The 27,960-nt window shown below is 34.7% G+C and overlaps 1 protein-coding gene across 3 annotated transcripts; it reads right to left on the bottom strand.

Annotated features, from left to right (window-relative positions):
• Positions 1-188: 188 nt before the first annotated feature.
• On the bottom strand, positions 189-27,856 carry LOC130804640 (CHD3-type chromatin-remodeling factor PICKLE-like). 3 transcript variants are annotated; one of them, XM_057669155.1, is made up of 31 exons: positions 27,627-27,856; positions 26,917-27,066; positions 21,879-22,016; positions 21,640-21,794; positions 21,065-21,226; positions 19,485-19,726; positions 19,251-19,346; positions 18,981-19,117; positions 18,347-18,565; positions 18,075-18,182; positions 17,460-17,510; positions 17,245-17,344; positions 16,342-16,484; positions 16,162-16,265; positions 15,860-15,998; positions 15,580-15,749; positions 13,915-13,981; positions 13,565-13,687; positions 10,663-10,769; positions 10,499-10,580; positions 9,538-9,735; positions 8,325-8,472; positions 8,131-8,236; positions 7,968-8,042; positions 6,668-6,729; positions 6,400-6,476; positions 5,346-5,476; positions 2,781-3,123; positions 2,079-2,205; positions 1,103-1,176; positions 189-980 (listed from the first exon to the last, which is right to left on the bottom strand). In XM_057669155.1, exons 2-31 carry the CDS (start codon positions 27,061-27,063, stop codon positions 612-614), a joined length of 4,200 nt encoding a protein of 1,399 aa, XP_057525138.1. In that variant the 5' UTR covers positions 27,064-27,066; positions 27,627-27,856; the 3' UTR covers positions 189-611. The 3 variants fall into 3 exon arrangements, with proteins under 3 accessions (XP_057525138.1, XP_057525140.1, XP_057525139.1); XM_057669157.1 differs by having other exon boundaries at positions 8,131-8,233; positions 27,627-27,842; XM_057669156.1 differs by having other exon boundaries at positions 26,917-27,063; positions 27,627-27,842.
• Between the last annotated feature and the right edge of the window lie 104 nt (positions 27,857-27,960).

Raw genomic sequence — 27,960 nt, 5'->3', positions numbered from 1 at the left:
TCATTGCCTCCATAAAAGGCTCCAATCTTCTTCAAGATATGTAGTTTTTAGTAATTAAATAAAGATATAAACCAGTAATTAATCAATTAAGTTTTAGTTGCATTTAGTGGTACATATAGTTATTTTAAAAATGTCACAACTTAAATCATTCCAAAATAAACAAGTAGTGATTTAAAATCAATAGATTATATTCTAACTACCATAACCATTACTTTTATCAAAAACAATATTTCTTACAAGACTATTTAACCGCAAAATATCTAACAACTATAGTTATACAACAATTACGGCTAACAGCTAACAACTACCCACATAACTACCTCTAGACCATGCCTTGCAACATATTTAGAAAGATGCATTCACCATTTAAATTGTGAAGATCCCACGGGATGTTGATGAAGAACAAACAGTTTGAGAGGTTTCATATAATCTAAGTTTAGATAAGATTAAACAATGAACTAAACCTGTGGTTTAAAGAGTGCTTAATTTCTTTAAATACACTACTACAATGTGGAAGAAATAAGATGCACAAAAGAGCTGGATAATAGTACAAAACTTGACTTGATTTGCCTTCGCCTTTCCGGGTGGATCCATCAGAAATTGTTGGGCCTCTATGGATCGACTGCTTCAGCCATTTCGACATCCTTAGTAGTTTGCTCGGATAAAGAGGTGACTTTGCTTTCTTCTTGGACAGTTGCCTGCATTGCTTCAAACTCCATGTTCTCAGCCTTAGATTGAGTATTAGAATCAAATGGCTGACCTGATTCTGGAACAGTGCTCTGAGATTCATCGTTCTGCTGCTGGTTTTTCAATACAGGTTCATGGCTGGTAGAGTTATTCTGAGGTTCCGAGAAAATTCGGTTGAGCTTTCCACGAATCTCATCTAGCTGTTGAAGCATCTTGCCCAAATTCGGATAAGTTTCGTTGTTTATACAAGCTTTGATCGACACCTTTTCGTTTTCAGACAATACTTTGCAGATCTGTGAATAAATAGAGATATCAAGATACAAATTACAAATGGAAATTTTTCATGCCATCAGAGTGTTTATCTAACAGCCCAATCCAATGAACGGTAGACGCTATATCTTTGATATATACATACCTGATTATAATGTTCGGCCAGTTGCTGGCGTCTCGAATCAGTATCATAACTAGCAGAAGTTATTTCTCCGGCAGCTGCAGAAAAGTCAAAAAATGTTATTATCCTGTATTAAGGGAAATTTCTGAAAGTAAAAATGTGTAGCAGCCTAACTCAATGCAGACGTACATTTTAAGTAGATGGGCACATTTAGCCTACAAATCAAAGACTTCTAATTTACAGGTTCGAATACTAATTTCAATTAAATCAAATTAAATAAAGGGGAAATTGTCAATAATGAACCAACCTTTGCTTGATCGCTGAAAATAAACCTATTGTTTATTTCAAATCTTAAATGTATTTCAAGCAATCAGAAAAAACAATAGTTAGGTTTATTTTTAGCAATTAAATGGCATAAGTATGTTTATTTAAAAATACATAGTTGGTTTTTTTTAAGCGGATCTGACACAGATTGGTTTATTTTTGACGATTTCCCTTAAAAAGAAGAGTTAAGAGCTAACAATCAGACAAACTAGAAACAATTCATGAATTGCTGCAACCATGATGCACAGCTAGTGGTCTCCATGGTTCAGAAGAGACTGACTCAGCATACAAGTAGAACCACACTAGAACCTATTTTTTATCATATAAGAAAATAATAACCAATACAATAAGATCCAAGAGTAAATGAGTGATGGAGGAAATGCGTAGCTATGAAAGAATTACCACAACGAAATTCCAAAATATTTCATCACCCCAGAGTCTCTATCAAACTGTACACATAACTTTTACAAACACAATTCATTGATAAAATCCAAACATAGTAATATTGGAGACAGCACAAGGTCATACATAAATGAAGCACAAGATCAAGCAGATCTATCTGGTATTCAAGATATAGTGGAAACAATAATGAATACAAAAAATGTCATACAACGCAGAGAGTAACATAATTTCTCTAACAATGAGGAAACAGTATTAAATAAACAGAACCCCATACCAAGCATTTCTAAACGTGGAAGCTTGTCCGCAAGTCCAGCAACAAGATCAGCAGTGGTAGACATGCCCCCTGCTTTGTTTAGATTTCCAGGTTCTTCGGCACAGGCACCATTAGATTTCTTATCACCCTATATTACAATCATTGTAGTTGAGACAAACCAGAATTTAGATCGAGACCAATTGGAATGCAGAGTGATGCAATTGAAAGCATATAGAAAACTAATTTTCCTGAAGTCTATGGCAACTCGGGCTCAACAAAAAGTCTTCATATGAAAAATATGAATTATGTACCTAAACAATGTGACAGCTTTTTATATTTTAAATCGTTCACCAAAAACCCTTCTGGCAGCAAGGTCTTAGCTCAAAGTGTAAGAAACTAAGAACTAACATGCAAAAATTTGACATCATGAAGTGCAGCTTTCAAATTTTAAAAAATTACCGAGTGCAAACAAGTGGGGAGCAAAGGGTGTGGGGGTTGTCCTTTTCATTAAAGAAAAATTCTATATTGCTATATAGGGTATAGCTTCAACACTAAAATAACTTGGACATGGAAAAATACTGAAAGTCATCAATTCTTTTTCCTAAATAAGTCCTTAGAGAAAAACACTTGCAGGGGAGAATGTCCATATATCATTTGGTATTCAGCATATTATACAGATATCTACAATGACATAATATCATTGCTTTACACAAATGAACTTACAAAGTACTCTTTTTGGTATTCAGCATTAAGGCCTTTCTCTAAAAGCAGCACCCTTTTCTTAATGAACTCAACCTGTCTTCTCTGCATTTCTCGGAATTGATATAATAAAGTGGTAGAATCTGTACCCCCTGATGCTGGCTCAGCAGCGGAACCATTTTGACTTACGGTTCCCCTTATCATGTCACCAGAAGACTCATTAGCCATGTGTGTTCCACTTTGAGTATGATTACCACCAACAATACTAGAAAGATGTATCACTTGAAGATTCAACTCCTGACAGATAACATCCTGAATCTTCAAGTCCTTGTCATCAAGAATAGCTTGCCATCTTCCATACCCATGCCTTCAGAATAAAAATGTACGTAAGTCCCTTAATACATAAATAACTTAAATTTTATTTACTAACTATAAGTACAATACAAATACGGAACAAGAGGAAGAATTGGAATGATTCAGAAAACATCTGTTACAAAGCTTTCATCCAATGATAATCGTATTTCCAAGTTTTAACTCCACAGAATTGTAAATAGCTTCTCCAAGACTCATACTCACTATCATCAAAAATAACTGATTGGTGAATCATCATGACTGTAAAATAGGGTTGACTAATCCATTTGAAAAGAGTTGACTTGAGTTTAAGACGACCCAAACTTTTGCGGAGGTAATTTTGAATTTAAAATTTACTCAAACAACACAAATAAAAAAATTACTGTTTGGTGAATCATCATGCATGAAATGTAGGTTTGATTAATCCATTTGAATAGTTGACTTGAGTTTGGCGCGATCAAAACTTTTGGGCAGCTAATGTTGAGTTTAAATGAATATGAGTGTAGGTCAGCACAGTTTTTTCGTATGGGATATTTCATATTTAATAGTGTTTTTACAAATATTGTTCATGTTCAAATCAAATCCATTTGGCTAATGATTTCAGTTTGAGGGTTTGAGTCCACATATTTCAAGGTCAAGTTCAAAGTAAATTCAATTTTGAGTTAATATATTGGGTTGTATGCTTGTATTTAGGTATGTTAGGTTTTCATTTGGGTGTCAAGTAAAGCAATTACTGTTCTAGAATTATCTGCTTTTGGTTTATTTGGGTTGGCAAAATCGGATTCAAGGTAGCTCAGATTTTAGGTTTATTCCAAAAACCTGGAAAATCTTCGAATTATCAAGAACTCCTCATTAGTAAACAACTTTTCATGTCGGAGAAGGATTGTATTGGGTACTTTCAGGTCTTTATCAAGTAACAGGCTAGGATAAGTTGGGTTTCAGGTTTTAATGGGTCATGTTAATCTGTGTTTCAAAAAAACGCGCCCCTAGGCTAAAGGTGCAAAGAGCCGACCACTTAAAACGCGTCCTTGAGTTTAGGCATAGCGCGATACAAAAGGCTCTTCAAAGGAGCGCCTTTTTGCGCCTCGCGCTCCTCATGTATGCCAGATGTGATTTTTGATAATTAACATGCTTTAGCCTAATATTACAGAATTAACCCTTGATTCTTAGTTGTTTATTGGATGGAAAGCAAAAATATACCTCCCTTTTTTCCACAAAGCAAAAATATAGAATGAGAAACGGAAGAACAAAAACAACCTTGAAGTGCCACGATCTTCACTAGTCAATGTATGATTCTGATTTAGATTATAAGTGTTAGATTGAATGTATCACAAAACATTTCAAGCATCAAAAACCGTTGTTTTCTTTCTTTACCTTTTATCTTTGTTTTAGTTTTTATTTCTTTTGTTAACTCAAGAGTATGTTATCATCTTATCGAGTTATCATATGACTTTATGTGCTAAAGTAGTGTTTGGCTTACTTATGTCATTCTAATATGAGTTTCATATTGTTTTAACTTTTAAGTATTAAATGTGTTTTGAAATTGATTTTGGAGCTTTTTAGTGAAATTGGGCGCCTTGCATACAAAAAGCATGCACCTTCGCCTTGCAGCTCAGAAAAATGACCTTTTGTGCCTCGGCGCGCCGCGTCACGCCTCTTAAGACTAAGATGACAATAAAAGGTTGCATCAGCTTGAATGGATTTCTGAATTTTTTTCACTCAAGTTAATATGGTTTGCTTTCCATCAATTGATTTATAGATGACATCAGCAGCTTTAAATGTTACCCTATATTACAGTCATGCATATTCATTAGAAAAAAGACATAGGCAGATGTGGACACTACAAAATGATCCATACCCATGTCAAGATAAAATAAGTTGATCAGAAGTAGATTTTAACAATTTGGATCTAGGCCTCTGAAAGAATCAGCATACCATTGTTAAGGAGGTCACTGTTCTGTTAATTAGGACAACCATTTTGGATGCACCAAATCACTCTATCTACCCTTTGAGTTTGCACAATATGACTCAAATATGTGAGATTTTTGAGTCATATGGTGTACACTTAAAAGGAATGGAAGGAGTACAGCTATTTTATTTCCTTTCTTGTTAAATGCACTACTACGAATTGTATACTCTACATGAAAGGACTAAGTATGAAATTTCAATTCATTATTTCAATTTTCAACCAAAAATTTGAATCTTTAATGATCACAAGAAGACAAGTTTAGAACATACTTCAACACTGCTCCCAGTAGTATCAGGTCATGCTCTCTCTTCCAAACCCTTCCACCTTTCAGTGTTGGATAACGTGAAAGAACATCATCTTCAAACAAGGATTCATCTGAGCTTTTTGTTGCAGATTTCACCTGTTTGGTAGAGCAATATGATTAAGAAAAGGATATCTGACAAGAAAGCAAAAAAGTGAAACTGCACAACTAATTTGAGTAAGATGGACCAGAAAATCAAATCTTTCTTGAAGCTGTTGAAACTTCTAGTCTCAAGAAAATATTGCGCCAAGGTCACCATACTAGATGGTTGTTTAATATGTAAGTCAATGTCTACAAGCAGATCAATTTTGGGAAGGTAATTCCTTCTGAACTTCCGAGATTATTTGCAAAATGTGTTTGGTTAACATGTAGGCAATTGAACTTGTAGCCAGTAGGTGGGGTTTGGGGTCGGATGCTTAGGTTTGAAAGGTGTGAGGCATCATAAGAAGCTAAGAGTCCACTATGCCTAGGTTTTAGGTTCCAGGAAAAGGAACGAGTGTTTGTGTGTGAGGCTCTCCAAAATCTAGGGAAAAAATAAATATCAGAGTTGAACTTAGACAAAGAATGAAAACAAACAAAGGATAGCAGCAAAATAAATTCGAAATACAAGAAAACTTGTTTATGTTTTTAACAATGGTGTTTAACCCAATTAAAAACAAATGAAAAGAATTGTATGCCAGATTTTCACTCAATAAACATTCCTCGTCTTGGGAAAATGTTGAAAAAGCTGATAACTATGCCAAATATTGTCAAATGCAAAGGCTCAAATAGTTGACTGTATCAAAGATGACTTGCAAGGACAAGTAACTATGATCTTAAGAAAAGCATTACAGTCATTTGTCTCATTTTGAAGACAGCATAGTAATCGCAGCTACAACAAATTTTTAGTACATTTCAGTTTACGAAACACTAGCATGTTTGTGAGTCCATAGTCCAGACAAGCAAGAGAATCCTTACAGTGAGTGATAAGCACAACCATTTCTTTAATAAGACAACAAAATAAAATTGTGCTATCAAATTACCTTATCCCTAATCAAGAGCAAAACTGCAATTCGAACAAGAACATCTTGAACTCTAAGTCCGTCCTTTGGAACACCATCTGCAAGAAAATTGATATTCGAAATTTTTCAACATCTTCCCCACACAACAAAAATAACTTGTAGGAAATCCTATCGCAGATTTGCAAGTTTTCCAAAGATGAAATATAGTTTTCATATGCGTAATAATTCAAAAACCGTCCTTGAAATCGTCCAAATGAATGATTCATGAAGGAAAAGCAAAGCAAAGTACCTGAAAAGTTTGGTGAATCATTGATTTCCTCTGCAAGATGAGACAAAAAAAGTGCTCCGTATCTGTATACAAAGTAGGACAACGTAAATGAAACAGGAAACAGAAAATCTGTATGTAAAAGACATATGTACTGGTCTTTATAACAATAATGTACTCGAGAATTCAATTGACCATAAATGTATCACATGCTACCTCAAAGAAACCAAAGAATAAAAGCACACTAGAGTTCTCGAATTCTTAGTCAAATAATAACAATCCATCAAGTCATGCCTACGTTCAGATCATTCAAGATTTTGCAACGTAAACAGAGAGAAGATCATAAGTAAAAAGGACAGTAATAAGTCTAAAAGTTCCCTTAATCTTGCAACAAAATAAAATTTTCAATCCATATTTTATCAGTCTCGTGACTCAAGATACGCAAACACAAAAAGCATAGACATTTCACATATTCATAGGCTCACGCAAATACGAGAACCCCTTGACATTTAAATCTAGAAATGCATGTTAGTTTCAACTTTCCAGAATTCCAGTCACAAGATAGCACTACTTTGAGTCACACATCTCCCTATAAATAAATCTAAAATGAGAAGATGAACCATCTTTCCCTTGTGGCATGATCAACAGGAGAAAATCAGGCAAAACGAATTCAAAATCTCTCTTTGCTTCATTGAACAGGATAAATTAAGACCCTTCTTGGCTGAACTACAAATAATCTTGACAGCAAAGCTCTGACTTCATCACCTTTGACTGCCATTTGTACCTCAGAAACTAATCTATCCAAAAGAAACCAAAAGTAGTAATAACAAAATGTTCTCCAGGTTATGTAAGAATGTTGAGCCCTGATAGATTAAAGATACAGGAGAGCATAGTTCTCAATACGCCTGAAAGGATAGCAATAAAAATGTGAAGATCTTATGTTTTTTGCAATTAGAATCTACATGCTATTAATGATAATAAATGTTATCCACTTATTCCAAGCTGTTTGAAGTCTAACAGAAAGGGTTTGTTTCATTTGTTCTCCGTTTAGGGAGATTCACCACATACATGGATAACACAAAATTCATACACATTTAAGCACACAATTAGATGAGAGGGGATAAGAGGAAATGCCAGGCTGAAATACAAGCAAACAAAAGGGAGTTCAGTTCGTCCCAAATTCACAATATGAAAGTTGACTATCATATATCAGATCATACTTTCACTTAGTAAATGCAATCTTCCGAAATGAGTACAACTACGGTATCATAACTTTATGAAAAATAATATTTCCAATTCTGACATAAAATTGATGTATACATACTCTTTGATCTCTTCGTAAGTCTTCTGTTTAAACCGCGGCACAAACTCTGCCCAGTCAAACTCACCAACTCCAAATCTAAAGAAACAGAAATGAGTAAAAGTCAGTCAAGCAGAAAGATGAAAATAATAATCAAATACAAGGAGCTGCATGATTTAATTCAAACCTCATCAGAATTTGCACAAATAAAGCTCTCTGACTCTGATTAAATCCCAGCACTCTGAATGACTTCCCTTCACCTTCCATCAGAGGATAAGCCTCCATGCCATCTACTATAGAATTTGTTTCATAGAATTTTACTTAATCAGTAATATCCATTAGATTCTCTCAACTCTGAAATTAAAGATGGGGATCACATACCTCGAGCTCTCTTTCTGTAGGACCTTTTGCCAGAAGGAGCTCCAGATGACGTCTCACCATCAGTCAAATCAGCCTCATAGTTGTCGTCTTCACCATCAGAACTGACATCTTCTAAACCAGCCAAGTCATCATCTTCAACGGAAACCATCTGTATGCAGACAACACCGCATCATCAAATGCAGTATCAGCAAACAAGCAGTACAATCCCCCAAAATCCCCATTTCATACATATACTTAACAGTCAAAAACTAGCTTAACGCCGAAAGTAAAATGAGATTGGAAAGCGAGGATGTGCAACACATCAGAATGACCTGGGACACTAGAGAAAAGACCATATGGATAGGTGCATTTCAGGAGTTCACGTTTATAGATTTTCGCTTCACCTCAAAACAACTATGAATTAGGAGGAATTAACGTGTACCAAATACTTCAAAGAAAATGCCTAATATTAAAGGGGATAATTATAAATCCACAACGCAAAATTTTTGAGATGTCAAGATAAACTGATAGGCATTTTGGTAGACTTCAGTCACAAGTGTGTCTTGTCAAGCTCTAAAGTCAGCAGTGGCATACATAAACGACGCGAGAAGCCAAGCTAACCAAATCAAGCTAGAACTATATACACAAGCATCTAATTTAGAAATCTTTTCAAGAGCTTTGCACAATCGTAAGAAATAAATCTTTCATAAACCATATTAATCACTTAATAGAACCTCAATCGTGAACTAATCACTACACTAAAACATAACAGTTGGAAGTGATCCTTAATCCACTCAATACATCCTAAACAATAATCTGAAAAACACATATTGGCATAATATAAAAATCATGATGACCGCACTAGGTGCGGTTTTGATTCAAGGAGGGGTAGCGTAAAATATCACATATACTACAGTTTTTAATTGGGTCCATACTCAAGTCTACACCCTATAAATGTAATTAGATTGGTAGCTTGAAAAATTTTAAACAAAAACCTCCTGCAATGTATTAAGAGAACACACCAATTGAGCTGTCATCAATGCTATTATTTTTATTCAAAATAATTATATTATTTTTACAAAAAAAGGGGTAGCAGGTGCTACCACTTGCTAGTTGCTACTACATACATTAGCTAGTGACCGACGCAGTCAAAGTATTGAGCCTGGTAAAATACCAACTAACATTGTAAGTGCACAGTAAAAAGAACTATTGATATCAGACTTCTCAAAAATACCTGTTTACGACTTCTCTTTCCTTTTCCCAGAGAATTGAACTCCTCAACTTTGTGCACCTCGTACCTATCTTTTAATAAATCCTCCCAGTAAGTGGATCTGTCTGAATTATTTATAGTGCTTTTAGCCTCAGCAGCAGCCTTTTGTGCCTCTTCCTTTGCAGCAGCTTCAGCTTCATCAATATACTTGAAATTTGCCACCTACATAAAGATGTTTCAAAATGGACCACTTTACAAGAACAAACTAACAAAAATACAAGCAACCATATAAGCACGTCTCCATTCTCTGAAGTTATGTGGTGTGCTACTTATAGGATACAAAATTAAGCCAACAATGCCTTACTGCAAGGTATTGTTGGCTTAATCCTGTATCCTATAAATAGCACACCATATAGCTTCAGAAGATGGAGACGTGCTTATATGGTTGCTTGTGTTTTAGTGAATTGCATTTACGCTACTATAACCCATATGAAAAGAATCAAAATCATTGCCACTTAAAGTAAGTTAAAACAATAGAGAAACCATTGACATTATCAGAGAGATCTGATTCCCTTCAATAAAAATTTATAATAGTTCCCTTTTTATCATAATAACAATAAGGTGTTTCAGAAATAAGCCCAGCACTACAATAAAAAAAACCAGCAAATATTTCAAAAAGAAAAAAAATAGTATTTGTTCAGACAAAAATATGTGATTTGAATTTTAATGCTACCAACAAAATAAAAAATCTAGATGGCAAACAAGTGACAAGAGAAGAAAATAAAATGTATCACATGAAAAAAGATAAAACTACTATACTCAATAACTCATCCAAAAGAAGAAAGCTCAATACACTAAAGCACCAAGCTGCAGAGTGAAAATCCAAGCAAAATATACTTTTCTTATCAGCAAGCTGGTTACAAGCAGTATAAATAGTACAGTATACGAGTCTGTTCCCAGTCAGAAACTAGATCGGTATACAAACCTTGAATGCTTTAAGAAACCCATTGTCATCCACCTCATCCAGGGTAGTCTCTTCATCTCCAGCACGCTCTCGATCAAGTAATCTGTAAATATTGCCAAAAATTGGGGATCCAACTAGAAACATTTAAAATCTGTGGAAACAAAAGAATAAGCAAATGAACTAACCTATCAATGGCAGCATCATCATAGTGAATCTGACGGGCCTTTGCCTCCTCAGTTTCATCAACAAAAAGCTCCTTTGAGCCATATCTTATGATGTCATCTAGCTCTTCCTGGAAACTAACAATTATCAGCACTAGTAACAGGATTCCTAACCAACATAGTCTACTAAGCTGATGTGGCAAGAAGGATTTAAAAAATTATTGATTTAACAGAAACCTAACTTCTGCGAAAGTAAACCATATTCTTCAAAGATACAACAAAAGCAAATAGATTACAGAGTAAGATGACTAGTGAGCTCTGTTAAATACTGACAGAGTAAGATGACTCCACCACAGAGCATGTATAGATTACAGCTATATATTACTAGAGCTAACACATGAGAAGAGAAAAAAAGCAAATAGAGACAGAAGTTTAAAAGTACAGCTAAGTATGTGGAGATAGAAATTATTTTCTCTTTTTTATTAAGGTGAGAAAGTTACAAAATATTATATCAGAAAGACATCGCATGGAGGGGCATCAGTGACTCTCAAAAGCAAATATACAATTGAGGAAAAACAACTCACGCATGCCCTTGAGCTATTGTAACGTAGTGAAATTTATTTACAAGATAAAGAAGCAAGTTACACTCACAATGCACAAGATAAAGCTCAACTCCAGCTATACAACCTCCTCAAAATTTCAGCTATAAGGGGAAGTGGGATGCTATTCCCTTGAAAGAATTGGTGATTTCAAACTTTCTAAGAGCATTACGGAATTGCTAACACAAGCATTTTACACACTTCAGCAAGACAAACTTTCATCCTTCTTCTATAGACAACAATAATGCCAAAGACTAAATCCCAACAATACGGAATAGGCTACACGATCTATAACAACCTGGAAAATCATTGCTAACAAAAATTTTACTTTATTTCACTCTATCTAATACTAATCTACAACTAAGAAAATCAATTCCAATCATCATCTAGTTATATTCTCTTACCATATGCTGACATCTATTGACAAATGCTCCTGAAATCATGATTCCTCATGTCTTTCTTTACTTGTTATAAAGGTCGTCTTCGGCCTATTTCTTCCTCTTTTAAGTTCCTCAAAGTTCTACTTCCAACCCTCCACTTATCTAAGTGTACGTTTTTTTTATCTTTGCACTTGACCAAGCCAACGTAACAATTTCCTCTCAATTTACCTTCAAAATTTACGACTCCGAGACACCTTCTTATGTATTATATAGACAGTAAGAACATACTTTATACAAGGCAGGCCCAAGCTAAACCTAAACCAGGCCAATGGACGTGCCAAAGATAAATTACTCAAGGGAAGAAGAGAAGAATATAATTACTGCTCCTCAGAGACTAGTAATGAAAAAGTCATATCTCTTAAAGAACCTCCACTAAGAGCAGCTCTTTGACGGACCACCCATGCCAAAGAAAATCCTATAGGATGAGTATTCTTCATCCAAACAATAGCAGGAAGCCATTGGCAAAATTAAAAGTTGTGCATAAGCTTCAGACCTAGACATGAACACTTGTGACTGATTTGTAACTAGAGTAGTTCATCAATTTTGTAACCAAGTTTCATACAACTATTCCTAGCGGTGTATCTAAGTCTAGGAAGTGAACATTCTATATAGTCAAAGTTGTGTGTCCTCTGTGGTAATTTGGGTAAAACTATCCTAGAATCATTTCTATAGGAAGTTGCATCAATTATCATTTTCATCCTATCTCTATCAAGAAAAAATGCCACTTACAACTTGGATCCTTTTAAATGACCTTACAAAAACCTACACATTAAAAATAGGCCAAACAAGAAGCTCTACTGCTACATCTCCCATTTGCTTTAGTATAACAAAGTCCAGCCTCATCCAGCATGCTAATGATTCTTAGCACCTGAAACGAGTTGACAAACATTTTTTGCAGCACTGATATTTATTTTTATTCAGATAAAAGATGACTTAAGGGTTTAACTAACACTGTGTTTGGAATGAGGGAATTGTAGAGAGCGAAAGGGTGGATTTGGAAGGATATAATTTACTTCATTTGGATACAATCGAAGGGGAGGAATTTGGAAGGAAAAAAATTTGAAAGGATTCTAAGACCTAAGTCCCTTATTTTTGTTAAGAACCAAATCTCTCCAAATGTGGTAAGATTTGGAAGGCATATGCTATTTTTCTTCCTCTCTCTTCCTTTTCCTCCCTTCTAAATAAAAAAGGAGACTTACCTATTATTCCCCTCCCCTTCTCTACCCTTCCTCTCCTTTCCCTCCTAAATTTTTATTCAAACAAAATGCAAGTGTGTTGCCAACTGGTACTTTTGTGTTATGTGGCACAAGCTCAAACTCCAAATTGACAAAATGCAATTGGTCTCCAGCTCATAAATGATTTATGGCATCCAACATTTAGATGTCATAAAGAATATTCATTCATTTATAGAGTCTACTAGAGAAAAATTGATTGTCATTCAAACCAAATAGAGTGCAATGCCAATAGTTCAATTGAATAGCATAAGGCAATTTAAGTAAGGTGTAAACATAGTTAAAAGAAACATACAAGAAACAGTCAACCCTAATCAACCAAACGTTAGATCACTAGACATGGCATTGCACTTTGAGGCAACACTTAAACACTAGATCAGAAATGCATACTCTCAAGTCTTAAATCATGGATAATTTCCTCAAAACTATGACAGGACACAACCAAGATGAATGACTAATCCTCCTTCAACTAGTAGATATTTTAGCACAAAATATTTGAACGGTAAAAATATTTCAGAAACAATATGCTTAAAAATAGAAGTTAAGAGGTTAAATTGGATTAAAATTCTATGGTCTTCTGGCGTCTTTCTACAGGATTCTATATGATTATAAATCAACCTCGCTTGATAGGTATAAAATTTAGAAAGGTTAAAACCTGATTAATATTTTGAGTCTTCAGCTTCCCAACAACTAAATGCTCTAATACCATTTTCTTCTTAGTCATCTGCATCATTCTTTCTTCAATTGTTCCTCTCGTTATGAGTCTATAAATCATGACCTGTAATGATAAATAATTAAATAAATTGTGACAACTTAAGTTCCAGAAACTATCATGAATTCATGATACATCTATTCTGCACAAATAGCAAGTAACTGTTTTTCAAATGGCTCAGAGAACAATGGGCTGATGAACCAAACGTGAGTGCCTCAACGGACACTGGATAGCAATAGAAGCTGCAATAATCTCGATTTCAGAAGATGAACAACATAAATAAAGAAAATAACCTTGTTAGTTTGCCCCAGTCGGTGAGCTCTGGCCATTGCCTGCAAGTCAGCATGCGGATTCCAATCACTACATCAAAGCAGAAGAAAACGTTACAAGAACAATCAACAAACAACACACCGACGCATAAACGATGTTCTTGCAGGCTATTCTCAAGAAATGAATACAATATGTAAAAGCAAGCCTGATTCAAGAATCCTGTCACAGTCAGCAAGAGCTAAAAAACACAAGTAAATCTAAAGCAATCTAGAGTAGCAACAGTCCACATAAGCCACCATGTAGTATTCTGTCTGGAGAATTCCAAGAATCTAAAAGTGAAAGAACAAAATAAGTATTTCCCAATTTCTAGCCTGCTAAGTAATTATTTCAAAAAAATATATAAAACACAACCAATCTTCTTCTGGCCCAGATGGAGCTTACAACAAACATCTCTTAGCATCACCAAATTTGGATCCAGCTCTTCAGAAAGGAGAAGGATGACCAGGCCCTCAAGAAAATTATAAGTTTATAACTTTATGTTCCTTTTCCTTCTTCTTTTGTATCATGACATTAGCAGTAGCAAAGGTCTTATGATTCTCAAATGCTCAACAAACAAGAATATGCACATCCAACACTAAATTTAGGACAGATACAACGCACAATTTTCATAAGTTACCACTTCTGCATATCCATAAACTACAAAAGTATTCGAATATCTGACACAATTACATACTCTAATCACCTGAGAGCAGCCGCATAATTTATTTCCTGCAATATGCGTTAGTACTCATGCAATCCACAGGCTTTAGCCAAAGGAAGTAAGGATCCCAAATTCCCAACCCTCTCTCAACGTTGTCCTAATTCTTCTAAGTACTCAAATCAAGTGAGATAATTCTTGTTGAATTCTCTCTCGATCAACAGAGCCAGGAGGTCAACCCTAAAAAGTTTAGCCATAATAAAATCTAAGTATTGATGATATCATATACATCTTTTAAGAACAAATTTAAGCCAGACAGCACTCCCATTTATGTAAATTTGCAACTGAGAGGAGCTATTCAGCCAAAATAGCAACCATGTTTCAAGCTCAAATCTATAAGCAAACCGACAAAGTGCAGAAACAGCATCCTTGAATTTCAGGAGAAGTCAACCTCCTGGCTCTTTCACAATAGCTTATGTCTGAATTCAATATCAAAACTAAACATAAGCAAACAAACAAAGCACACCAACAGCATCTTCAAATTGAAAAACGACAACCTTCAGCCCCTTTTATATAATTGTTAAGCGTCTAGACTCTAGACCTAAACAGAATTAGAGTAATAAAACAAGTACTTCTAAATTGCCAAAACCATCCATTGGTTAATTTATATCACCTTTTTAAACATGTTGGATTCTTATTCCCAATATAAAATGAGCCAACTTCTCAAAAAAGATACGGAGTTCCATCGAACAAACATTGATATTGCAAGTGCAATACAAGGCTAGGTGTCAAAATGTTAAAAAAAGAATCTAAAATTCAATCTGTTTAAGATAAATTCAAGTGTTTTCTTTAGTTGTCAATACAAACTGCACAAATAAGCCAGGAATCAGAATCAATTTAGAAATGATGCTTAAAACACAACTCTTACCCATAGCATTCGACCAAAACAGGATAAAAAAAACAACTGGCAGAGAAAAAAAGAACTAGTCACCTATCATAAATGATAACAGTGTCAGCTGTTGCAAGGTTTATCCCTAAACCTCCTGCTCTTGTAGACAGCAAAAAGCAAAATCTGGAAGAGTTCTTGGCATTGAATCTATCTATGCGAATTTGTCTCTCAGATCCACTGACCTTGCCATCGATGCGTTCATATTGCCATTTCTGGACAAAGAACAAAACTCTCAGTTTTAGAGTCAGGTTAGGTTAACGGCCTGAAAAATGAATTGTATCATTCCAGAAAATTGAGAGGATAAAAGGGAGAAACGATTCACCTTGTATGTCAAGTAATCTTCAAGTATATCCAGCATGTTCTGAAACTGAGAGTATATGAGAACTCTGTGTCCTTGCTCTTTAAGTTTCACCATCATTTTGTCCAACAACTGCAGTTTTCCGGAAGATTCAAGTAGCTGCCTGTCACACATTAAAAGCCTTAGGAGATAGAATTTATTCGAAATTAACATAAACAACTCTAAAAAGGCAAAGTTAGAAAAAATTATCCATGATTTGATCCCCAAGTAAACTAATATAAAAACAAGACAGGGTGTGCACAAGGAATCATAGTAGGAAAAATTACTTGAAAGACTCATTTGAATCTGGTATAACTGGCTCAACACCCTCCAACATGTAAGGATGACAACATAATTTCCGCAACTCCATAACCACATTGATAAGAGAGATCTAACAAATGAAAAACACTCACATTAGATTCTCTTTGATGTTCTTAAAAGCAGAGGTAAAAGAGAAGTACCCTCACCTGCCCACCACCCTTACGAGTCAGAAGCTCATAGTTACGAGTCAAAATTGCCTTATAATATTCCTTTTGCTTACTACTAAGTTCAACACGTAAGATGAGTTCTTTCTTAGGTGGCATCTCCTTCAAAACATCTTTCTTCACCCCTGAAATAACCCAAAAAAATGTCAACCACAATTAAATCTACAGGCAAGGCGCCAAGGCCTACTAAACACATGGATGAAATTATGACCAACATTCCACAAGTACACAACCTCTCAAACGATTAATCAAAGTTGACATGGAGCAATAAACCCTACAACTCTAAATTCAGTCTCCACCAACATTATAAAAGTGTGCCCTTTTTCTTTTCAGAGAGAAGGAAAATAGACAACCAAACCCATAAAAATGCTAACACTTTCCAAAAAATAGATAGTCAGTAGTAACCAACCAGGATGTCAACTGCTAGCGCAAACAAATCCAAAGGCCAAAAGGTAACTCATCTATTTGCAAAATCTTGCATTTCAGATGATACACAGGAACAACTTATAACACCGATATGTAGGCCTCAATCTACCCAAACATAGATAGAAGAAAAAAAAAAACAAAATGAAAAAGAACAAGGAAGAGAATATTTGAATTAAAAATCGAAAAGGACGGGGCAGAGAAACAAGAATAAAGAACTAGAATCGCAAACAGCGAAATAGGGGAGGGAATATCTTTGGACAATGAAAGATTTGCTGACTGAATAAATGAAAAGCAAGCAACAACATCAATAAAACTAAAACATTGAACACATTTGAAACGATACATGGTCTGATCCCCATACTAGTGGTCCAAATAAGCTCAACACATTATATCGTGAGGCATGTTCTGATTCACAAAAATTTGATAAAACCCCATGATTAGAAAGTTTAAGACTCGTACTTCTAAGAAGATGAGGTGCCAACATCTTATGAAGCCGTGAAATCTGTTCCTCTTGGTTAATATCTTTAAACTCTTCCTGAAACTCTTCCAAACTTCCAAACTGCAGATCATTCATTATGAAAATAGTTATGAACTGTGGACTCATGAATATATTTAAGACATCCTTAAAAAAGACAGAAAATCATAATCCAAAAGCTTTGTAAAGAAAGACTGACCTTTCCAGCATCAAGAAAATGCATCAACATGAATAGCTCATCAAGGTTGTTCTGAAAAATTCACCAACAGAAAGTGAGAATAGAAGCATAAAGTGATAACATATAAATTCAATCAAGGCAGATAAGATGAAAAATGACCATCTACAAAAAGCCATTCCATAAATAAAATATACAAATACCATAATTTGCTGATTCTTAATCCAAAAAAGCCACAATGAATTACTGAATAGCAGATCCCATACCAGTAAAAGGATAAGAAAACATAGGCAACTTGTTGTTTTCCCAACAGTCAAAAGAAAAGTAATCATCCAAAACAAGCAGACAATAATAAATTGTAGTACATAGAACAATAATAAAAGCGAATGAGATAATAAAATTCAGACCACAACTTCCACTACAACTTTTAACCAGTATACAAAAATTCTGTTAGCAGAACTAAAATGATAAAAGAGGAGGTGTGAATCAAATTTATAACTTTCAGCACGTGATGGCCTCATCATCTTCCTACATGATTTGAATCCAATCTATGAATAAAAATGTCTTGCATATTCAAAACTACAAAGTATGATGGGCGATGAATAACTACAGTCCTAATTCAAGGATATGATGACAAACCTGAAGAGGAGTTCCAGTTAAAAGCACCCGATGTTTACTATGATACTGCTTCAACATAAGGAATAACTTTGAATCCTTGTTTTTGAGGCGGTGACCCTCATCCACAATCTACAAAAACAAAAATGGAGATGATTTATACAAGAATCAAAATAGAAAAACACAAATCACTATGTTTTTCCTGCACTAAGGCTTTACCTTAGCTCTATATCTACAAAAAGAAATCAATTGAGTTTCAAAGCTGAACTGCAGCAAACAAAAATGTAGCAAATTACCATACACTCCCATTTAATTGGCTTCAGAGATGCAGAATCAAGGTTGATCATTTCATACGAGGTGAGGAGGACATCAAATTTGATTCTATCTTGTTTGCTTTCAATTGGAATCTGACCAGATTTCTTTTTCTTGAGCTTTTTAGAGAGAGACTTTTTAGGATAATAAAAATCATATTCACGTATAACACTGCGAGCTTGTGAAGAACCAACATACATAATCTGCAATGATCAAAGATTAAAAAAAGTAAAAAAAAACTCTACTAACAGGAAAAAAAAATCAAGTATTCTGCTCCTGAATTGATGAGGATAAGACTTGAGGGTTGACAAAGAAAGATAATGAGTAGTCCTCCAAACAAGTCCCAATACGAACCTTCATGTGTCCCATTAGCTACTGATACCACACCAGTTTAAAACTAAACTATATAAATGGACTGTCTACGCTGATGATCTGAAAAGATGAGCACATTTGGCCACATGAAGATTATTGGGACATACAATGTGACAGAATTGTACAGTACAATACTAAGTTATTCCCCCACCCCAAAACATGGGCCAGAGGTCCAATCTACAAAAGACAGAGAACCGGGTCATATTAATTGCTCTAATCCTCATGTCCGGAGAGGCGAATACATACAACATTCAATTGTGGTGCCCAAAGGGCGAATTCACGCTCCCAATTACGCAGCGTTGACAATGGCGCCACCACTAGGTGGGGATAAACTCCTTCTTCAAACAGAGACGTCAGGAAAGCAATACTCTGAATAGTCTTGCCTGCAAGCATCAAAATATTTATAAATGGTACATTTACACGGCACAAACACGGACTGAATTTGCTAATTCTATTATATAAAATCAGCCTCCATGTGCACAAAACCGTACAGTCTACCAAAATGCAGCAACTTACCAAGGCCCATTTCATCAGCAAGTATCACATGCGTCTGTTTGGACCATGAGAAGCGTAAAAAGTTCAGCCCTTCGAGTTGATAAGGATGCAATGAGCCTTCAAGTTAAGCAGAATCAAATGTTACATTCAATGAAAGGAACAAAGCTGCTAATAACAGGAATTTGAAATAATACAAAAGCAAAAGATGAAAAAAGATACAAAAAACAACACATAAGGCACAGCAATATAATATACCACCAGATAGAAATTCCGGACTCTGTTCATACTGTTGAAATTCTTTCTGTTTCTTATGGGATTCTGTTGAATCACAGATGTTTTTCAGCTTATTAGAATGTCTGCGACGCCTAGACTGTATTTTTCGAAATCTTTCAATTTCAGGCTGAAAAGCTGATATATCTGACTCAGATTCCCATGAACACTCATCATATTGCAATTCTTTCCACTTCACAAAATACTCCTTTTCATCATCATCTCCTCTACAAAAATCAGAATACACCCTTAGAATGACAAATTATGACGCAAAAACTAAGTTCTATGAATAAAAGTAATGATCTGAAACATGAAAATTATATTTTACAAGTCAGACAAACACAAAATAAGCAAATATAAATAGCTTTTTTCATATTGGATGTCAAAATTAACCAAAAATTGCAATACAGATATCTAAAAAAAGACAGTAAGTCGAACAAAATAAACCATATCGAAAAACAAATGCAGGCAAACAAGACACAAGAAGTATTAATCACAAGCAAGCACCATCACAGTATGGCACAATAACTGGCTTTATGAAGATTACTGCTGCTAGTAATTCACTTCCTTTACCTTACCCAATGCCCCTCATGAGGATCCTGGTAAAGATTAGAAAGTCTAGTTCACGTAGTTTATTCTTGCAAAGGCAGATAGAGTCCACATTAGCTGTTACTCAAGTCCAATAAGATAGAGGGAAATGTCCTAGAAAGACTTCAATAGGGAAATGTCCCAGATATGAGTACATGTCCCAACTGTCAAAACATAACTTACATTTGATCCTACGTGCAGTATCAGGTATGCATAACCACATCAAAAGGATTATCATAAGTGCAGTATCCAAGTGTGAAATATCTATGACAGGTGAAATGAAGTTTAAAAAAACAAAACTTTGTATACCTCGTGACAACCAAAACTAGTAAAGAGGTGATCTCTAAGTTTTGATTCCATAATAGGCCTACAAGGGTCTCTAACATGATAGAAGGTTAGAAATCACAGCATTTAAGAATTATCCAGCACGGAAGTTCCACTTTCCAGACTCCGATAATTTAATTTCTATGTGGAAGCCTGACTTATATGTGCATTTAGAAGTTTGGTTTTTCTATCCTGTGCCACATGACATGGAATAAGACGATTAAGATTCCAATAAAAATCGACAAAAATGAATAAGACTCAATTGGAAAATGTAGTTCAAGACATAGAAATCACAACATTCTTTTCCTCATTGATTATGTTTAATTTCTACAAATTATATGTATTTCAATGTATCTTTAATCGTTTATCCAATGACTAGTGACATAAGACACAAATACCCTTAATTTCTGAATAGCCCAAAGATTTTTATTAAATTTACCATTTCATATACCAGAATGATGCAACAATATCAGGAAACAGGAGAATGTTAAAAAAAAGTCTATCAGAAAACATAGCCTAGATAACCACATCACTGATGCTTTCCCAGCCTACAGAACAATAACAATAATATACAAGGCGAAAATATTTATTATGTAGCCAAAAGCATAAGGTTACATTAATCACTAGAAACACAACTCTCTCAGAGAATCAACCTGCATGCAAGGATCCGATCAACAGTAGTCCATTCAGGTCGAATAGCAACATAGTCATCTTCTGAATTATTGGCTGTTGACATTTGCCTATGGAAGTTATTGACTTTGGTCTTCAGACGAGGAAGTATTTTATAGGCTTCTATAAATTGTTTCTCAGGCACCCTGTGACATAAAATCACAAGAACTTACCTAGTATCAGCTAAAGTAAGAGGCAAAATAGAGAGAGAGAGAGAGAGAGGAAAAAAAAAAAAGCTAATACAATATTTTGATCAGCTAACTAGGAAAGGGAGAAAGCAATTGAACAACTCTCCAATCAGCCAATGAGAAAAGCGGAAAATACACTCTAAGGACACTTACCCAACCCACACAGACACGCATATAACACCACGAGCAAGCGGAGGAGGATAATTAACTAAAGTCCTCAGGTAACGCACACATAATTTAATAGCATAAACAAGAGGGGTAAATGGGTGGGTGGGGCATTCTACTCAAGTCCTCAAGAAAGCCTGAGAATGGCTGAGATAGACAAGGGAGATGGGGCTCTTGTGTAGCAAATAAATGAGTAGAATGAGTACCATGAGCAATGCAGGTAAGAGTATCCCTTCCATTTTACAAGGTATTGCTTGACAAATATTTGCTTCGAACCCAGTACAGCGGAGTCACCATCCTCAGCTGCAGTAGGGCGCACTTCATAATCCAGTATTTTCTCAATGTCATAGAGAGGACTAACCTACAAGACCAATAATATTTCTAATTCTAAATTTCAATACAAATTAAGAGTCAAAAAGAAGCAATAAAATAGCACAAAGCATACGCATTCAGGACACTTCCAGCTAGCAGAGAAGGGTGCTTTCAACGGTGGAACTAAGCACTTTGGGTGATATGCATAAGTACAAGTTTCACACTCGATCAAAGCTCCGCTTTCCCCACATAATTGGCATGCGTCTTCTTTCTGCAAAAATAAGAACTCTTATCAATTGAAAACAAGTAAACTTACAGTGGATGCCACAGAAAATGCCATGCAAATCCTGTAAATCCTGACAAATCAAAAGATACTCCAGAAGCCCAATAAACAAATCGCAAGTCAAAAAATGGCATAACTCTTTCACGGACCAAAAGGATAATCTTGAAAACAAATCATACATTAAATGTATAGTATGTATACCATAGGATACAGATCACAACATCAGTTCTAGCAAAACAAGAACATACAAATTCGTCTTCCTCCCAACAGATTTTAGAAAAGGTATTTTTCAAAAAGAACATGTTCATGAGACCAATTTTACAATGGCTAAATAATATAAAAGCACACAGAGAGAGTTACACATCTATGAGAAAAGTTCAAATATGTACTAATATGTCATTTGCAATGAACATGACGCTACAAGATATCGGTAACCTTGAATTATATCACATGTATGTTCCTTCAACAAGAAAACATACTAGGGGCCAAGAAACATAAGTTGCCCCGAAGGTAAAAAGGTCATCTTTGCATATCACATACACCTAAGCTCAAAAAAAGGAGCAAGCATGCCTACATAACATATTGTTCTTTCAGCACCAAGCACTGTGTTCTAGAGTGTATCATTAACTTGAAGATACAACACCTGATAATACTCCAGCTATAGCATGATAACAAGGAGTTTGGATTCAGCTATACAAGATCAAAGATGCAACAAAAAATGACTAGAACGTACTATAGATGAACAAATGATATAAAGGTATGATTTTTGTATATAAATCAAAAAGGTTGGATTTTTATATCCGAGAGGGTAAAAGTAGGATTTTTAATTTTTATTTTCCAATTTTTTTACAATAATATTGGTTTCGTAGGCAGAAATCTTTCATTTTCAAGGGTTTTTCATTCAAATTTGCTTCTCTTTCTTCTCTTTTTCTTCATTTATTATATTTTTTAGGAAAAATACCAAACATTTAATGAATGCTAAACTTACTCTAAGCTCCAGCTAATGAAATAGGAGTACAAGACACTTGCCATGTACTCTACTTTATCAAAATTTATCTATAATTTATACAACAAAGTCAGAGCTTTAATACCAAAACATTGAGTCAGTAGTCATCCACATGAATTCTTTTTCTCCATTCATTCTGACTTTCAACCATCTCAATTTGTAAGTCTAAATATTTCATATCCTTTTCAGTTTTCCACCTCTGTCCTCCAACTCATCTTCGCCTTTGGTCCTCCTCGCCATTTTATTAGGTATTCTGAGTTCCAATTTTCCATCTTTCTTATCGCTTCGCTAATATCCCATCTTTGCACATGCCAAAACCATCTTAAAAGTTTTTTTTGATCTTTTCCTCAATATTTGTAGCTTCTAAACTCATTCTTATATATTAGTATTGAATTCTATCGCTCAAGGTATGATCATCCATCCATCGAAGTATTCGCATTTCCGCTACTTTTATCTTCTTACTATGATCCTTTCTAAAAGTCCAACATTTTGATCCATATAATAGCGCTAGTCTAATGGCCTCTGGATAGAACTTTTCCTTTAGCTTAAAAGGCACACCTTGATCACATAATATTTCAATAACCGCTCTTCATTTTAAACACTCACTTAATTCTATGGGTCACATCTAGTTGGATGTCCCCACGACTCTGAAATATGAACATAATGTATTATTCACTTAGAGCGATTTCTTTCTCTTCTAGCTTTATAGTGTCTCTCATTATGTTATTTATTCTAACATTACACCCCATATACTATGTCTTGATTGGGTTATCTTATGATGCTCATCCATGTGTCCTAACATTCATCTTTACTTCTCGATACATATATTGCATTATATAAATGTATTTCTTGGAAATACCCCACTTTGTCCTTGTCCACCAAAGAACTTCTCTTAGTACCATATCGTATGGTTTCTTCAAGTCAATGAAAACCATGTGCAAGTCTCTTAATCTAGCCCTATAGTACTCCATCATTTGTCTCATAACATGAATTGCTTCCATTGTAAATCAACCTGGCACAAATTCAAATTAGTTCTCTGATATGCTAGTCCATCACCTCATACGAATCTCTCACTCTTTCCCATAACTTTATATTATGGATCATGAGTTTTATTCCTTGAAATTTGAAGCAATCTTGGATATCTTCTTTGTTCTTGTAAATAGGCACTAAAATAGTTCTTCTCCGGTCATTGGGCATCTTCTTTGTCCTCCAAATTTTGTTGAATAGATCACATGTTACTCCAAGCGTCCCTAAGCATCTTCATACCTCAATCGGTATACCATATGGCCCAATCGCTTATACCATATGGCCCAATCGCTTTCTTTGGCTTTATTTACTTCAAAGTCTCCCCGACCTCTAATATTTTATTCTTCCTATAAATTTTGTATTTTCATCTAAGGGAATATTTTGTGTCCCCTACAACAGTTTCATTCCTTATTCTTCATTAAATAGCATACTCCCTTCATCAATCCTTAATGTTCTTGTCCTGAACTAGAATATTTTTATCCTTATCATTAATACACTATACTACACCTATGTCATTAGTTTTTCTTGTCTCCTCTTTGCCATTCTCGATATATATTTCTCCTTCTTTAGAATCTAGTTTGTCAAACACCTCTTTAAAAGTCTTTAACTTTGCCTCATGAACTACTTCTTTATACTTAACTAAGTTTTTCTCATTCTTGTAATTTTCTAATGCAAGATAGTATTTTTTTTCTTTTCCTTAATAATTGTCTTGACCTTATCAATACACCACGTTTTATCCTTCTTTTCTGCTCCTAAAATCTCCTTAGTCATTTGAGTGAAGCAAGTTTTTATCTTTGTCCAAGTATACTCTATATTCGAAGTCATCTCCTAATTAGCTTCTTCAACAGCTTTCTCGACAAAAAGTTTAGCATTATCCTCTTTTAATTTCCACCATTTAATCATTCGTCTTCTTTGGATTTCATTACCTTCGGTCTAGCTTAAAGACGAACATCTAGTATAAGGAGTTTATGTTAGGTGGCTGCACTCTCTAAGAATAACTTTACAATTTAGACAACTACCTTTATCTATCATCCTTATCAAAAAGTAGTCTATTTGGGTTGCATTTACTCTAGTTCTAAAAGTCACCAGCTCATTATCTCTCTTTATGAAACATGTGTTAGCAACCAACAATTCGTAGGAGGGTGCAAAATCTAAATAAGACTCTCCTTCTATATTCCAAGTTCTATATTTTCGTAGACACTGAGACATACCCCTACCTCTGATATAGTTTCTTATTTATTGGTATGTTTTATACTCCCAAAATTCCTTTTAATTCATTTCTCTATCCCCACTTGCGGTGCATAGGCGCTTATGACGTTCAAAATCTCTATATCATATACAATTATCACTCTTATAAGCTCATCGTTCTTTTTGCATACCTTTATTACATCCTTAGATATTCGTACATCCATAATAACACCAACTCCACTTTGATTTCTATCTTGTTCAAAGCACCACAGTTTATATTCTTTCCTATCACTTACTATCGTTTTACCCCTATCTCTAATCCATTATCTCTCTTGTAGGCATAAAATGTTAATTTTCCTCATTTATATGATATGCACCAATTCTAAAAAACTTACCAATTAAGCTACCAATATTTCAAGATCCCATTTATATCCTAAAACCATTAGTTTTCCTTAACGTCTTATGCTTAAACTCAGCACCCTTGCTCATTTGACACCACACTCGACCATGTGATGCGTCGTTCTGAACAACATCCTAGTGTAAGTAGTTTGCGCTTGCTCATTTGACACCACACTCAAGCAATGTGGCGCGTCAATCTGGACGACAACCTAGCGCCCTTTACATACTTTTCACAATGCCCAAACCTAAGAAGTGCAACCCATAATCTATGAGAAAAGAAAATAAAAGCTATCACTTTACCCATCAATGAATCTCATCTTCTCCAAACCACATTTCTTTTTCACATAACATCTTCTCTGCCAAATCCAAATATCCACAATTGATTGTTGGCTCTTTCTCATCAATTTCCCTATCAACTTTCATGTCTATTAAACAAAAAATCAAAATCAAGCTACTATAATACCACCATCATCAATACCCATATCAACTTTACTAACTCACTTTATAGCTATAAAAAGAATAATCTTTCATCTATCTTCAGAAGACTAATCAAATTTTAAGTATTATATGCAAATATGCTCAAACCTTGTTGTCAAGACCCTCCAACTAAAAGGGGATAATAGCATTGGATGAAACAGGATTTAAGCTCTCCTAGGTCGGTTAAATTTGTTGTTGATATGGTAAAAAGGGTTAGAGTTTGTGAAAGGTTTATATATATACATATGTGTGTGTGAATTTAAAGTTAATTTGGATTCAAAGTTGAAGTTTGATGGAAAAATAGTGCATTGTTGCTTGGTTATGAATCTCAAAACTAGGAAGAAACATTGTCAAATGAGGAAGAAAAAAACTAAAAAAACAGGGCGAAAGAAGAAAACAATCCTAGCCTTTCATTTATTATGAAGCCACTTGTCATAATCTTGAATAGATATTGGAAGTCCAGTATAAGTAAATTTTGATACTGGAAAGGATCCAAATTCTAGCAAATATACCAAGATGCAAACTTAAGATTCCACAAGATTGCACAGATTATAATAACTACATCAGTTTCATTCTAATTAAACACATTGGCACACTACAATGTTGAGCATGATCTAGCATGTAAGCAGACAACAAGTAAGAGAAATATAACAATAAAATATTGCAGCCCGGAAATTGGAAAAACTACGAGTAAACTAGACAAATCTTAAACTAAAACCAAACAGATCCCTCTAATTTAAACTACAACTATTTGAAATAAAAGTAATAAACAATTCATCGAGTGTCACATACTGCATCTTCTCTATCTATCCTCTCAGGCTTCTCTGCAGGTTGCCCCGATTTTCCAGGCCCAACATCAGCTTCATCATCAGATATATCAAGGTTATACAAAGGTCTTCGCTCTGACCTTACACGAAGCCGCTCCACCAAGCTACTCATCTTCTGCAGAAATGGAAAAAAATAAATAAAAACTCCACAATCACATATCTCTTTTGAACGCATAAAACCTAACCAGCATATCCCAAGACAACATCCTTCCTAAAATAATCTATTAATTAGTATTGTAAAATAAATAAATAAGTAAGAATTTCACCTTCTCTATGTATAACAGAAAACCCTAACGCTAACCGTACAAGCCCAAAATCAATTATGCTTCGGAAAACGACTGATTCATTGCTCAATTGCTACAAAATCCTCAATAATTACATACAATACACAGGTTTGGCACAGAAATAATCAAAAATCAAAGCAAAAAAAATCTCTAAATCTCATTCTACAATTTTCTCACTTTCATGCAAATGCAGATCATACAACATAAATGAACAAACACTAACGCAATACCAAATTTAAAATGCCATTATAAAAATCTCAATCAAATCAACAACAACAAAAACATAACTCCTCAATCCCGAAATTCGGTTAAAAAAACCCTAGTTTTTCCCCAAAAAAAGATGTGCTAATCAGCAAAAATTGAGATTCCGAGAGAAGAAAAAGGAGCTTACTACAAGAAAATTTACACCGCCGTCGAAGAAAAAAATATGGACGGAAAAAATCGTCAGTAAATTTACTCAGTCGTCAGTTGAGTTAAGTTTCTCCGGCGAGTGTAGAAAGAGAACGGTTTTTTTTTTTTCTTTTTCTTTTCTTTTTCCTGATTTTTTAACAAAGGAATAGTTTACTTTCCCTTCCCCTCTCAAAATGACTTTGTTAGAGAGTTAAACTTTAGACATAATCTATAGACTATAGGTAGGAAGTAGAACTTAGAAGTAATATACTTCTACTTTTATTTTTTAATAAACATAAAATATAATATAATATAATATAATATATTCTTCTAAT

The sequence above is a fragment of the Amaranthus tricolor genome, chromosome 17 (assembly GCF_026212465.1).
Source record: "Amaranthus tricolor cultivar Red isolate AtriRed21 chromosome 17, ASM2621246v1, whole genome shotgun sequence".
NCBI lineage: Eukaryota > Viridiplantae > Streptophyta > Magnoliopsida > Caryophyllales > Amaranthaceae > Amaranthus > Amaranthus tricolor.
Note: the sequence above shows the minus strand (reverse complement) of the source record. Positions and strands in the feature narration are given on the sequence as shown.

What these genes read in the sequence shown, in the direction of transcription:
- LOC130804640 (XM_057669155.1), bottom strand. Translation starts at nt 27,063, where the DNA reads ATGAGTAGCTTGGTGGAGCGGCTTCGTGTAAGGTCAGAGCGAAGACCT. An exon ending in CTACAGAAAGAGAGCTCGAG is followed by an intron (nt 8,237 to 8,324) that starts GTATGTGATCCC and finishes CAAATTCTATAG; the next exon opens with TAGATGGCATGGAGGCTTAT. An exon ending in TCCACGTTTAGAAATGCTTG is followed by an intron (nt 1,177 to 2,078) that starts GTATGGGGTTCT and finishes ACTTTTCTGCAG; the next exon opens with CTGCCGGAGAAATAACTTCT.